The sequence below is a fragment of the Aristolochia californica genome, unplaced genomic scaffold (genome assembly GCF_029961685.1).
Source record: "Aristolochia californica isolate CCGP_79_NKW_82.1479 unplaced genomic scaffold, dmAriCali1.0.hap1 SCAF_12, whole genome shotgun sequence".
Lineage (NCBI taxonomy): Eukaryota > Viridiplantae > Streptophyta > Magnoliopsida > Piperales > Aristolochiaceae > Aristolochia > Aristolochia californica.
Genome location: NW_027181793.1, coordinates 31,325,418 through 31,338,854, shown reverse-complemented (window position 1 = coordinate 31,338,854; position 13,437 = coordinate 31,325,418). Strand labels below are relative to the sequence as shown.

The following is a 13,437-nucleotide window of genomic DNA, read 5'->3' as shown; positions in this document are numbered from 1 at the left end:
ATGGCCAGAGATAGAGCATATGATTTCTCAAATCTTCATCTCCAAGATATGTTTCTCAAAGTATTCTTACGCTTACTGATATAATTCTATATACATGTGGATTATTACATAGTTTTCACTTCGTTTCCTGCTCTCTGCAAGCACGCATCTCCATTCTGATCCATATTTAACTGTGGATAAGGTGTGGTGCAAGACAACCAACCCTGTCAATGGAAACTCGGAGTGTCCTCTCAACACAAGAGAACCTCCTAATCTTCCAGAAAGAAGTTCTATTACGTTGTCCAGCTTGAGGAGGTAGCGTTAATTTTGCATGGACGCTCGGTATTTTCCAAGAATGATCAGGAAAATGAGACTGACAAAGCTAATCTACCATATAATGGTATTTCTACCTTCATCAGTCATCAATTGATAAGAAATAAAAAAAAAGGAGAATAGAAAGTTCACATGGAATCTAATTCCCCACTGCTCCGTTTAATGGATTCTCCAAGGGTCTCTCGCCATGGACTCCTTTAAAGGCATGTCGATGTCTCTCACTAATTTTCAGAGCACACTTCATCTTCTCTAGCTTCGTAACCTTTAATTTCTCGACCTTATTTTGCTGCAAAAATGGTAGTGACATACCTACAACTCTGCAAGCACTTATGTTGTTTAATCCCGATAGGTTTACGTCTGTTTTGGATTGACATGACGAATTAATGGTGTGTAACAGGACTTCAATGGGAATGACAAGAAGAAAGTCGTGACGGTCGGGCCGTGGGGAGGCGGCGGGGGAAGTCCGTTCGACGACGGGCTCTACACGACGATCAGGCAACTGGTGGTGTCTCATGGAGCAGCCATTGACTCATTGCTGATCGAGTATCACGACAAGAAGGGCGCCTCCGTCTGGTCGGAAAGGCATGGCGGCACTGGTGGTACCAGAACCGATAAGGTCAACCTTTGCTTTTGTTCACCACAAGTAATTAAGATCGTGAAATCGATTTCATTCACTAATTCATCTTTTTCATATCCACCTCGAAGCAGGTTATGCTTGACTACCCAGATGAGATACTCCTTTCAATCAATGGGTTCTACGGCTCAATAACAAGCCGAGGCCCCTTCATGGTTCGATCCCTCACCTTCGAAAGCAACAAGAGAAAGTATGGACCATTTGGATTCCAGCAAGGATTGCATTTCTCACTGCCGGTAACCGGAGGAATGATCGTAGGATTTCATGGCCGCTGCGGTTGGTATCTCGACAGCGTCGGAGTTCACATCAAGCCCCTCAACAAGCCAAGCCCGATAGTCCCGTCAGGGGCGATGAACAAGATCGGCTACAACATCGTCCGAGGATCTGCGGGCAACGGCAACGACATAGTGGTCGCCGTGAGAGAGAAGGAGGACAGCAAAATCCGTCCGAGGGGCTCGTCAAGGCAATCGTCCTCTTCTTCTTCTGATAGTGAAGGCCTGAGCGACTCTGTGTCAAAGACCAAGGTAAGTCGTTCTTCTGACTTTCGCCTCTAAAAGGAAGCATTCATTATCTTCCACCAGGCGTTCACGGATTGGAAAGTTGCTCGTTGTACAGAAGCCGACGGAAGCTAACTACCCAACCAACTCAACTCCTGGAGGGCCTGTTAAATATGGACCTTGGGGAGGCAGTGGAGGATCGGTCTTCGACGATGGAGCCTACACAGGCGTTCGTCAGATCACCCTGACCCGCAACGCAGGTATAACCTCCATTAAAGTGGTGTATGACAAGAGCGGGATAGCCTTAGGGAGCTGGAAACATGGCGGAGCTGGCGGTATTAAAACAGACAAGGTTTGCATTTCGTATTCCTTGTTGGCTCACTTTCTGAGGAGCATCTTCTTTTTTCTAAAAATAAAGGTGACTTCTTCCTGTCGCAGATAATGTTCGATTACCCTTACGAGATCTTGACGCACATAACAGGCTATTACGGAACTACACTCTTCATGGGACCGACTGCAGTAAAAAGCCTGACGTTTCACACCACGAAGAGGAAGTATGGGCCTTACGGAGAGGAACAGGGAACTTTCTTCTCTTCCAGCAAATGCGAAGGGATGATTGTAGGGTTCCATGGGAGGAAAGGATGGTATATAGACAGCATCGGAGTTCATGTTCTCGAAGGAAAACTAACCCTGCCACAGCCTCCTCCTCCTGCACCAGTCTCCTGGGCTGATGCCACTCTAGCTGAGGTGCTCATATGCTTATTACCTTCAATCAGCCGACCTCGTGACTCTTAAACTATCCCTTTTCATGGTTTTTTCAGATCAGTCATGGTGTGGTGAAGGAACCAATCCCTTCTGGACCAGGACCATGGGGCGGGGCAGGAGGGAGACCTTGGGATGATGGAGTCTATAACGGGGTGAGACAGATTTTTCTGACAAGATCAAGGGAAGGGATAACATCAATACAGATAGAGTATGACAAAATTGGGCAAATTATCAAGTCTGCAATGTATGGAAGCGGCACAGGAGAGGCCACGCATAGGGTATCCATTTCAAATTAAACTTTTTTCCGGCAAATCCTTCTTTCGTGCTCTTGAACAGTACCCAAAAATCTTGTTTTTTTTTTTTGTGATTATCGCAGATCAGATTCGAGTACCCAAATGAGATCCTGAACTGTATCTGTGGCTATTACGGATCCGTGGATAGAGTGGAGACGCACAAAGTAATCAAGTCTCTGACGTTCCACACAAGCAGAGGAAAATACGGGCCATATGGAGAGGAGGTAGGCACCTTCTTCACTTCTACCACGACTCAGGGGAAGGTGGTTGGATTCCATGGGAGGTGTAGCCTGTATTTAGACGCCATTGGAGTCCACATGCAACACTGGTTAGGGGAAGGCAAACCTGCCATGAAGAAGATTTCCTTATTTTTTGGCTAGACCTGCGTATTTGCTTGACCTATGGAATAAGGAAAGATTGGAACGCGTCTGTGTTTAATATCTGGTCAGGGTTATGAAAAAAGATCCTGGGCCTCTGAATCGGTTATTAGAGACGAAGCCCAGCTAAGTCGCGCCTGAAAGGATCATCTTGATTCCATATTATGCTGAAATGTGGCTCAAGGAATAACTACTGAAAATGAGTTCAGATCTGGTCATATCCATTCTTCTAAATGGACGTCTTTTTTTGTAAGACCTGTTGAATCAAGACTTAAAAATGGGCTCATGCTTTGTATGAAAAAAAAAAACAAACAGAAATCGTATGCGAATCAAACAGAGCAAACCAAGACATAATGTAGGAAACCTAAATCACAACTGGATACAGAAGAATTTGATGGGTGGGAACCTAGAAGGGTAGCATGAATCCCATCTTTTTGACCTATTGCATGGCTAATCAAAGTTCTCTTTACAAATCTAACTATTCATGGTGATAACAAACGATGTACATTCAAAACTAAATAGAACCGATCTGTTAATAAAATGGCTGAGAACAATGAACGGGGCTTCCAGTAATTGGACTGGTTTTTCCCCCAATTGATTTCCAGCTAGAGCATGGTTCGTCCCAGCGGTGATTCAAACTTGTGTACATATCGTTGGGATCCAGCTCAAGCGGATGGGTTTCCCCTTCTGGTTCGTCTCCTCCCTTCTCCTGCGTGCCTGCTGCTACTGTGTTTCCTTCCACTTTCTTGATCTGGGAAGCGATGGGAAACCGATAAGACAAGGATGGACAGCTAGAGATGGATTAGGCCATTAGCTGTTATTGTAACCACACATTGGCATTAAAACAAAGGGCATATGAGATTCGATTTCGTCGAACAAGTTGCATGGCCTGCCGGTGGTTCGGGCCTTCAATGGCCTTGGCCATCACCAAACATGTCTCATGCGTTGAAAACAACCCATCTTCCCGACGCAGACAGACGAGTCCCAGCTCATAAAAATTTGTAGCAACATCCATCCAATTGGCTGACAAATAGACCAGACATTCATCCAAGTCCACATCCCTCTCATTTAATCACTTCCGTTTTTAATTTCTCCCACTCTCACCCATTCGTCTCTCCTTAACTGAAACGATGAACCAGTAACTCCTCTTTCCTTTGCTGGATTGTGATGGATTTAATCACAAAAGGTAGGAAAGAAAACCCGCTAAGCAATTCTTATCTACAAAGCGAAGAAAGAACTGAACAGATGAGGAGTATATCTTGAGTTTTTCATTCCATTAAATCCTTAAAAAGAGTGGCATCTTACTTCAGCTGCTGCTGATGAATCATGGAGGCTTGGTTAAGTTACCATGAAACGTCTATCTTTTGGGCCACAAAATGAAGCTGTAGTTCACTTTGTCCTAACTCCCAACTCACATCAAAGATCAAAGCCTTCCAACATCTCAGCTTTTGAGAAGCCAAACAAGACCTAACCCTATTCGGGTCCCCCTGTGCTTACATATTCCCGTTTTTTTTAACACAAACAGCTTCTTAAATCGCACCCAGGGTGGAACCCAAGTGGGTGTGTCTTTACCTTTTGGGGCACAAAATCATTACCTATTATTCGGTGGGAGCACAATAATTGACTTCACTTGTTTCTAAATTTATGGACAGCCTCACTCTTCACTTTGTTTTCTTTTATGGTCTCAGCACACTCCTCCTTATCCTCTCTCTTAACTTATTCAGGGTTGAGTACATTCTTTTTTTTTTTTTTTTAGTTTCTTTATTAGAAACAGTTGTTCTAAAAGATCGACCTATTAGAAAAGACGCAACGCGGATATTATAAACAGGCGGCAGGATATTTCCAACACTCTCCCACCCGTGCGACGCCCACAACACCGGGGACCATGTTAACCCGTGGGGGGATCATATTCGACAACCGATACGAGGGTAGCGGGAGGATTCAAACACATGACTGACCTGCACTGATACCATATTATCTAAAAGATCGACCTGTTAGAGAAGGCGCAACGTGGATATTATAGACAGGCGGCGGGATATTTCCAACATTCTTCTTCTTCTTCCTCTGAAAAATAAAACAGAGGAAATCGTTACTAACAAAGCTTTATTGTTAAAAAATCCAATTGGTTTCTTCTTTATTCTTTGTTTATAGAGAGGCCATGTACAAGTTTCTATTCTGATATCATGTTGTTAAAGTTGGTTCAAGTTCAAATATATTTTGGCTAGAATCTTTCCAATCGTGGATTATGTAAGACTGCTTTTAACACAACAATATCTATTAAGGCAAGGAAGAGTTTATTAACTTGTCTCTGCACATGAAGTCAATAATTAGGGCTGGTGTTTTAGATTTGGGGACATAATGGAGGTTCGGGACATAATGGAGGTTCGAGGCATAACATAAAAGCCTCGTCCTGATCGTGACATTCCACCTTTGTCACCACACTCATCTGCGTATAGATATCAATCTGTTTCACCCTGCAAACCCTTCTTTATTTTAATCTGGGATTTGGATAATGCATTATCCATCCCACTAAATCATAACCCACCTCTTAACTAACTTGCTAGATTGAAATCCCTATGATATTTTCCGTCTGTAATGAACAACTCCTATTCCCATGCATCAGACTGAAAATAAGTTATAAATTGACAGAAGAAGAACTCCTGAAACAGAAATCAACGAAAAGGGAAATGAATAATGGAGCCTAGGGGGTATTGTTCGTGTTTTTATAATTTATGAACAGTCTGCCACGCAAAGATGCCCATTATAAGAACATAATTGGGAAGGAAACGTCGATACCGTCGTCATCGAGTCTAATCGATCTAAGACAAAGGCTGAAAGGCTGAAACAAATCGTTAGGGTTTTGCCTACACATTACAGTTGCCGCAGGCAATCAATGTAGGGCAGACATGTAGCAGGTACATCCTTTGTGTCATCACAACTACATGCAGCATATCACCTTGCTTACCTCTCTGGTTCATCGCACTAATGGGCAACAGATCATGACATGGATGAGATCAAGCCTGAAAGACGGGTCATCTACTGCAACATTAAAATATGTCGATGACAACTCTGTCTCCAGCCACCATGGAGAACCTAGCTTCCATTTACGTTGTCTTGTCTGTACCCAATATTCATGCCCAGTTTCCGTAGGTCAAATAATCCAAAAGCTGCTCGTCTCCTCCTGTTTCTCCAACTCAATTAACAGAAACACAACACTTTGCTCACTTTGTTCTCATTTTGTTCTTCTTCTGCTTTTTCTTTTTCGAACTTCATTACGACACTGCTGTGCCACTTGCCAGCTACGTTCACGGATAAAATAAACTGAGAAAGAAGTTTCGTCAATAATTAAAAAAGCAACAAACCACCTTAGCCAGATTGGAAAAAAATAGCTATTAATGCCTTGCCATGCAGATGCAGAGCTCCAATCTCAAGTGCAGGAGGGGGCATAGACTAATTGGTTTGGGGTTTTGTCTCTAAAGATGGGGTTCGGTGGGCTCAGTTGGTGTGGCGAGTTCATGTAAAAGGGAAAGCAAAGGCAGAAACCGCAAGCTTTTCCCATCCAGTGCTTTTTCTTTCTTTTGTTTCATGGCTTTTATATCTTTCAACTTTGAGGCAAATAGAGAAAGTTTTAAAAGACATTTTTGAGTGCTTTTCACTGCTTTTGAGTGGTCCCTTGCTCACTCTTTTTCTTATTTATATCTGCTTTCGTTACATTTTTGCACTGTTTCACCTGTAAATACTGCACTCGTTAATTTAATCCAATCTTCTCTTTTGCATGCAGAGGAGATAAAACAATCCCTCTGTAGCGGGCCCTCCCAAATTAAAGCTGATTCCATTCACATGCGTTGCTGAAGTATCATCTCTTTCGAAGAAGTACCAGTCATCAATTAGTTTTTCTTCTCTCTAGTGTTTATGGCAACTCTGTCCCAGTTCATAACCTAACCAAGGGTAACGTATCGTATAGACAACCATGACAATGTTGAACTTTGAGTACTTTCCCCATACGATACCCATACCCTAATCTAGGTTAGGTTTAATACATAAACGTGTTCAGTTTAATAAAAGATATGGTTTTATTTGGCTTTGACTTTTGAAGGTAATTACTTGTATGAACCATGTTCAGCCTTTTTCTTTTCCTTGAAGAATGGAAGAAGAAATTGAAGTTTGAACCTATTGCTATTTTGTCATTGTTATTTGATAAGGACCATTCTCTACATCATCCTTGCTCAAACTATCCATACACTAGGAGAACACATGCCTTTGCCAATAATATAATTTGGTATTGTCTTCTTGCGAAATTTATTTTTCTCAATCGAACTTTAGTTTAAGCTGTTGATAGTGCTAGGAGGATTAGAGAGTTCTTTTGGTTTGAGAAGATAGAGTTGATTGATCTCCACCTTCATCTCACCAAATTGACATTCATTGTAGTCTAATAAAAAAAATTCATAAAAGCTTATCATCAGCTTTTCATTTAAATTATTTGCATGGATTGTAACCACTCATTTAAGAGTTATATTATATTATTATTTTTTACTAGCATTCACCTACTTTGGGAACAAAGCTTGGTATATGCATGTGAATAAATTATATTGATGGAATATTGGGGGGGGGGGGGGTGAATGGAAATGTTGCTAACATACAATTCTATAAACAATACCCAAAATGGCAAGGTGGAATCACGAATTCAAATGAACAAAGAAGTTGGATGTGATCTGGGAGTCATAGTTAGAGGTGTAATTAGGGATTATGAAACATGTATTCGATTTCTTAGAACAAAAAATAACCACCATTGATCAAACAAAGGCCTCCCAATAGAATTTGAAGTTCCTCTAAAATGTATAGTTGTGCCAATTTGGAGGGTTGAGAATGAAGACAAAGAAGAAAAAGCGAGGTAGATGACAAATTTGAGGAGTAAGGAAAAGAGATAGATGATAAAGACAATGAAAAAGATGAGAGAAAAGAGCAGTTGGACAATGTGAATCTAAAGAATTTCCATAGTCAATAATGTCAGTGTAACCATTAAGTCTTCAGAATTGAGCAGTTTTAGGTAGCCGGAATTCTGAGGTTAGGTATGATAATTATATTTATATGAAGCAATACTAGGAACAACCATTATGTTAAAGAGTTTTTACCCATAAAACAATAAAATTCGCGGGCAGAACATGAACCAGGCAAAACATTAAAATTGGAGAGCTGAAGCAATAATTGTTGCTTGGAAGCCTCACCTGAAAATTGTTTTTCAAATGTTTACATGACCGGGGCGGCGCGCTTTGGGACCACATTGAGGGAAGGGTCTTGGGTTTCTGTTCCTACTTCCCATCGATTGCTCAACATTTTACTCCATCAACACTTACAGAGCTCTCTTTTTTCCAAGTATCAAAACAAGAATTCATCAATCCATCCAAATTTGTTCTCCCTGTAACAAGCATGGCATTTCATTCCGGAATTACTTCCTCTTGTCAACTCGCTTGGCCTCATCTTTCGTTTGAGAGGGAGAGAGAGAGAGAGAGAGAGAAAGAGATTGTGGAAACACAAGGGTAGACATGAATTACTGGATGAAATGCTCCTTTTACTTCATCTGGTCCATTTCCGGCAAGAATTCCTGCCAATTGAGGGTCTCTGTTGTTTTGTGTCATTTTCCTGTGAAAGAAAGTGCAGGACAGATGCCTCTACTCCGACAAAGAGGAAATTCGGACAGGGAAGACAAGCTCCTCCCTGCTTCCCATCCAGATCTTCGCTGGCTTGTCCAGACCAATCAGAGAGGTTCATGAAGAAAATTTATATTGAATGCTGCACTTTTTATTCTAGTCAAGAGTTAGGCTTCCATGCATGCTTGGATTTTCCCCATCATCTTCATGCAGCAACAGTGAAAGATTTGATGGTGGAATACGATAAAACCAGCTCGCTCCTATCACTGATCACCCACAGTCACCGGATTTCTCAGATCAAATATTTCAACTACATGTCCATTATTAATTCCTACTTTGAATTCAATGACCCACTTACTTTATACTTTCTCAGACAAAAAATCAAACAGGCGGTTCGCGTGGAGTACTTTCATCGGCCGGAACCTCTGGTGACTCGACGAATCCAAGCCAGAAAGCAAGGAGAAACAAGAAACCATGATTTATCTATGCGCCATAATCATCAAGAGTAATACATGCAATAAAAAATAATCAAAGGTGAGACACATTCCCATCGATAGATTAAAAAGCAGACAAGAATTAATATATGCTGGAACTGAACAGCGGCCATAAAGGAAGATTCCGTATACTATAATAAAATCTGTTTCATTAATTTCTTGATAATTGAAGAAAGGTCCAGTAGCTTGCAGTGTTCCGAGACTTAAAAGCATGAAAAAGACGGGAGACTGCTGTAAATTAATTTGCATGACATGAGAGCTTATGAGGTTCGATTATCAAAAACGAGAAACAAAGACGTTTTTTTTTTTTAAGCTCAAAAGGAGAGAGACAGACGAGAAACCGATTACTGGGTTTTGGGGATCAAAGATTTAGGGAGAATATTGAGGTTTGATGACGCCGAGGAGAGGGAGCAATGGAAAACGGAGAGAATCTGTGTAAGGGGAAGAGAGGAGAGTTGGGGATGGTTGGGTTTACATCGCTTTCCGATTTTCCGGCCATGAAAAGGCAGCCACGTGAACCTTCCCTTGAGTTAGCTCACGTCCCCACATCGATTCGCCGTATCGGCTGCCGGGTCCCACGTTTGTTGTGGTCCCCACTTACACGTGTCAAGACTGATCTCGCACGTGATGTCCACGTGGCTTAAAAGATCTTTGTTCTATAAATGTCGAACCATGCTGTTCTGGAAATCCTAGACAGAAAACAGACCGTCGTCGCCGCTGCTCCGCCCTTCCGCCCATCTCTTATCTGCCGCACGGATTCCTCTCTCTTTCCCTCCTCTGCTTTCCCTCCTTTCAGGGTTTTGCTAGCCATAATCCTGTCCTTTTCCTTCTTCTCGTCTCTCTCTCTGTCCAGGCTCAAATTCGAGCGAGCAGCCCATACGCTGTGTTGGTAGACGGTGTAATTCGGAATCTATCTTCTGTAATTCTGAGTTTTCTCTCTCCCTCGGAAATCTTTGAGGCCGGGCGGGACGTGAAAAAGCAGAGCGGACGAATCTGTGCATGTTGCGTAGGAGATCTTTAAAGCGCAATCCGGCTTACGTTAGCACCACGAGTTCCCACGCTGCTGCCACAAGATTTTGTTTCGCTCAAGAAGTTTCACAGAAGATCCGCTGCTTTCGACCTCTCCGATAGCTTCCGTCGTCTCTCTCCCTTACTTTCCGGTTTTCGTTTTGGTTTCAGTTACCCTACCTCGTCTATAAATACATTTAATATCTTCATAGAGAGCCATCCCTTCCGGCCTCTTTAGAAGAAATGGCTTCTCAGCATCTCCTTCTCGTAATAGCAATCTGTCGTCTCATCTCCACTGTCGGACTGCCGTCCGAAGTGCTTCATCTGGGTGTGCAGGGCCACCTCACCATTGACTCCGCAGACGTCGAGGCCGCCTCTCTCGATTTCGGCGGCCTCATCCGGACTAAGCCACTTGCCGTCCTTCAGCCTGCTTCTGTTCAAGACGTGGTGACATTGGTGCTGTCCTCTTACGGCTCGAATCGCGGGTTCACGGTCTCGGCGAGGGGCCACGGTCATTCAATTAACGGCCAGGCTCAGACTGGCCATGGTGTCGTCATCGAGATGAGCCGCATGAAGAAAGAAAACCGCCTGGTCACCGTCGGCCTGCTGCCGACGTCGAATTCGAAACGACACAAGGAATTCTACGCGGACGTTTGGGGCGGTGAGCTATGGATAGACGTGTTGAAGTCTACCCTCGAACATGGGCTTGCGCCAAAATCCTGGACGGATTACCTCTACCTCTCGGTGGGTGGGACTCTATCTAACGCGGGAATCAGCGGCCAGGCATTCAACCATGGCCCTCAGATCAGCAATGTACACGAACTTGATGTTGTTACAGGTGATTTTCTTACAACAAAGTCTCCCACGTTAGCCTTTCTGCTGCTTCTTTCTCATTTCTTCTACATTTTCAGGCAAAGGCGACCTAATGACATGCTCAAAAGTGCAAAACGCAGAGCTTTTCCATGCTGTCCTTGGCGGTTTAGGACAGTTTGGGATTATTACTCGCGCTAGAATCACTCTGGAACCGGCTCCGGAAAGGGTACGGTAGAACTTAGTTCCATTTTCTTCCCATATACCTCCATTTGTTTCAGTTCCCAGTGAGAGGAACAACAGAAAACAAAAACAGAGAAAAGCTAGATTAATTATGTATCATCTTCCTTTCTTGCTGGCTTCTTGGATGGGAACATCTCTTTGCCCTGTGTTTGAAATTTTCCCCGGCATTGATGATCCCTCACGGCCTCTCCCAGAAAGAACTGTTTGAGGTAGACCCAGCATAGGACAGGAGACGATTATTCGACCCAATTTGTCTAACACTACCTGGGTCCATCAGCTTTTCGCTGCAGGCTTTTTGGGTTTGATACGTCTTTCTCTTTCTATCGCGTGTGGGTCTTCAACCCTTCTGGTGTTCTTTTGTTTGGTTCCGCCGCAGGTGAGGTGGATCCGGGTACTTTACTCCGATTTCTCCACGTTTACTAGAGACCAAGAGCATCTCATCTCCCTGCAAGATGAGCCCGCCAGCAACAGGTTCGACTACGTTGAAGGCTTTGTTATTGTGGAGCAAGGCCTCACCAATAATTGGAGATCGTCCTTCTTCTCCCCTCGCAATCCTGTTAAGGTAAGCTCGCTTGGAGTCACTGGTAGCGGCGTTCTCTACTGCCTGGAAATCACCAAAAACTACAACGATGCCTCTGCAAAAACCGTCGATCAGGTTTGCCTTTGTTTTTTTTTTTTTTTTTCATTTTGGAAAAAGAAATTCTCCTATTCGCATTAGGATTATAGTCCCTTTGGTGTACCCAAATCATTTTCTTTTAGAAAAACAGAGCAACTGCTTTGGAAATGTATGACGCAGTCATCACATGGGGAAGATGAAATTGTTCCTCGTTTCATTTTATTTTGGAGGAACAGATTCGACTAGATTAATGCCGTCGACCATAAAAATAAATGGGTGTTGCTAATAAAAATGATCACAGATTCACTCTAGTTAAGCAGATAGGATCTCTCACCCTATTTTAAAAGTGGAAGCGCACTTTCGTGTTGGGCAACCTTGAAAGAGTTTTTGAAATACGATAATGCTGGTGATTATTAAAAATGGGAATTTCTCTGCTTTGCAGGAAGTGGAAGCATTGCTCAAGAAACTGAACTTCATTCCGGCTTCAGTTTTCACCACGGATCTTCCCTACGTGGATTTCCTGGACCGGGTGCACAGCGCCGAGCTCAAGCTCCGAGCCAAGGGGCTGTGGGATGTTCCCCACCCTTGGCTCAACCTCTTCGTCCCCAAGTCGAGAATTGCTGATTTCGACGCCGGAGTCTTCAAAGGCATTCTGGGAAACAAGACCAGTGGACCCATCCTCATCTACCCCATGAACAAAAACAAGTAAGAACCTCACTTGTACTCTTCTGTGCAATGAATCCTGTGCTTTCCATGTGGTAGACCCTTTCACTCACCGAAGGGAGAAAATCACAGAGAAGCTGGATGTTTTTTTTTTTTTTTCTTATAACGGGAATAATAAGGATGACGATGGAAGAAAATGATGAAAATCATATACCGTGAAATCATTCACGGTGGAGGAATGGAACCCACCTTGGGAGTGTCCACAACTTGGTCACATGTAAGCGAGGACCTCCGAGCAGAAAAGACGAGATGGTTGGCATATCAGTAGAACTGAGTGGGACCTCGCAGCTTTCCTACAGAAATGGAAAGAAAAGAATCTAAGATGTTGTCGTCATTTTGTTGGTTATGGCAGGTGGGACGAGAGAAGCTCGGCTGTTACACCCGACGAGGATATCTTCTACCTTGTGGCTCTGCTTCGATCAGCCTTATCCTCCGGGGACGAAACCCAAACCCTAGATTATCTCAGCCGTCAAAACCAGGAGATCCTCGCCTTCTGCGACAAGGCCGGCATTCATGTGAAACAGTACCTCCCTCACTATACCACCCAAAGCGAGTGGGAACATCACTTCGGCCCTAAATGGGACACCTTTCTCAAGAGGAAGATAGAGTTCGATCCAAAGGGAATTCTCGCCACAGGCCAACGGATCTTCTCACCCTCCTATCTCTCTTACCGTTCATCTTCTTCCCTCTCCTTCCATAAACCCGGAGAAGTAATACAGTTGTGAGAAGCCATCAGAAGTGTTGATAATAGAATCCAGCATACCTATATACTATATTGTACAGCAGAAGCTAGCAGAACAAGAACCAGAAAACATTCATGATGGACGTCAAAGAGAAACGTTGCTCTTGGAGGGCTGCACAGGGCACCCTCGTCTTCACTGATATAACAGATGGCCGCGCCCTCCAGAAGATCTACAGTTACTAAATATTTTTCACCCACATTTGCAACTTAAGCTCCAATAAATTGGGGCATTAAATGATTACTATGTAAGTTCAATATTGTATAGGTCGTTCCAT

At 43.3% G+C, this 13,437-nt stretch overlaps 2 protein-coding genes across 2 annotated transcripts; both read left to right on the top strand.

Annotated features, from left to right (window-relative positions):
- LOC137946896 (jacalin-related lectin 3-like) lies at positions 1-3,020 on the top strand. The gene is made up of 7 exons (XM_068793179.1): positions 1-60; positions 710-928; positions 1,021-1,455; positions 1,547-1,795; positions 1,882-2,190; positions 2,265-2,486; positions 2,585-3,020. The coding sequence occupies exons 1-7, from the start codon at positions 1-3 to the stop codon at positions 2,879-2,881; spliced, it is 1,791 nt and encodes a 596-aa protein (XP_068649280.1). The 3' UTR covers positions 2,882-3,020.
- Positions 3,021-9,748: 6,728 nt separating this feature from the next.
- On the top strand, positions 9,749-13,392 carry LOC137945475 (cytokinin dehydrogenase 5-like). Its single transcript, XM_068791373.1, has 5 exons — positions 9,749-10,866; positions 10,940-11,067; positions 11,458-11,736; positions 12,140-12,402; positions 12,773-13,392. The coding sequence occupies exons 1-5, from the start codon at positions 10,272-10,274 to the stop codon at positions 13,143-13,145; spliced, it is 1,638 nt and encodes a 545-aa protein (XP_068647474.1). The 5' UTR covers positions 9,749-10,271; the 3' UTR covers positions 13,146-13,392.
- The last annotated feature ends 45 nt before the right edge of the window (positions 13,393-13,437 follow it).

Excerpts from the sequence above, each read along its gene's own strand:
- LOC137945475 (XM_068791373.1), top strand. The coding sequence starts at position 10,272 with ATGGCTTCTCAGCATCTCCTTCTCGTAATAGCAATCTGTCGTCTCATC. Across the intron at positions 11,068-11,457 it reads TGGAACCGGCTCCGGAAAGG|GTGAGGTGGATCCGGGTACT; the intron begins GTACGGTAGAAC and ends GTTCCGCCGCAG. Across the intron at positions 11,737-12,139 it reads CTGCAAAAACCGTCGATCAG|GAAGTGGAAGCATTGCTCAA; the intron begins GTTTGCCTTTGT and ends TCTGCTTTGCAG.
- LOC137946896 (XM_068793179.1), top strand. The coding sequence starts at position 1 with ATGGCCAGAGATAGAGCATATGATTTCTCAAATCTTCATCTCCAAGAT. Across the intron at positions 929-1,020 it reads GTGGTACCAGAACCGATAAG|GTTATGCTTGACTACCCAGA; the intron begins GTCAACCTTTGC and ends ACCTCGAAGCAG. Across the intron at positions 2,487-2,584 it reads CAGGAGAGGCCACGCATAGG|ATCAGATTCGAGTACCCAAA; the intron begins GTATCCATTTCA and ends TGATTATCGCAG.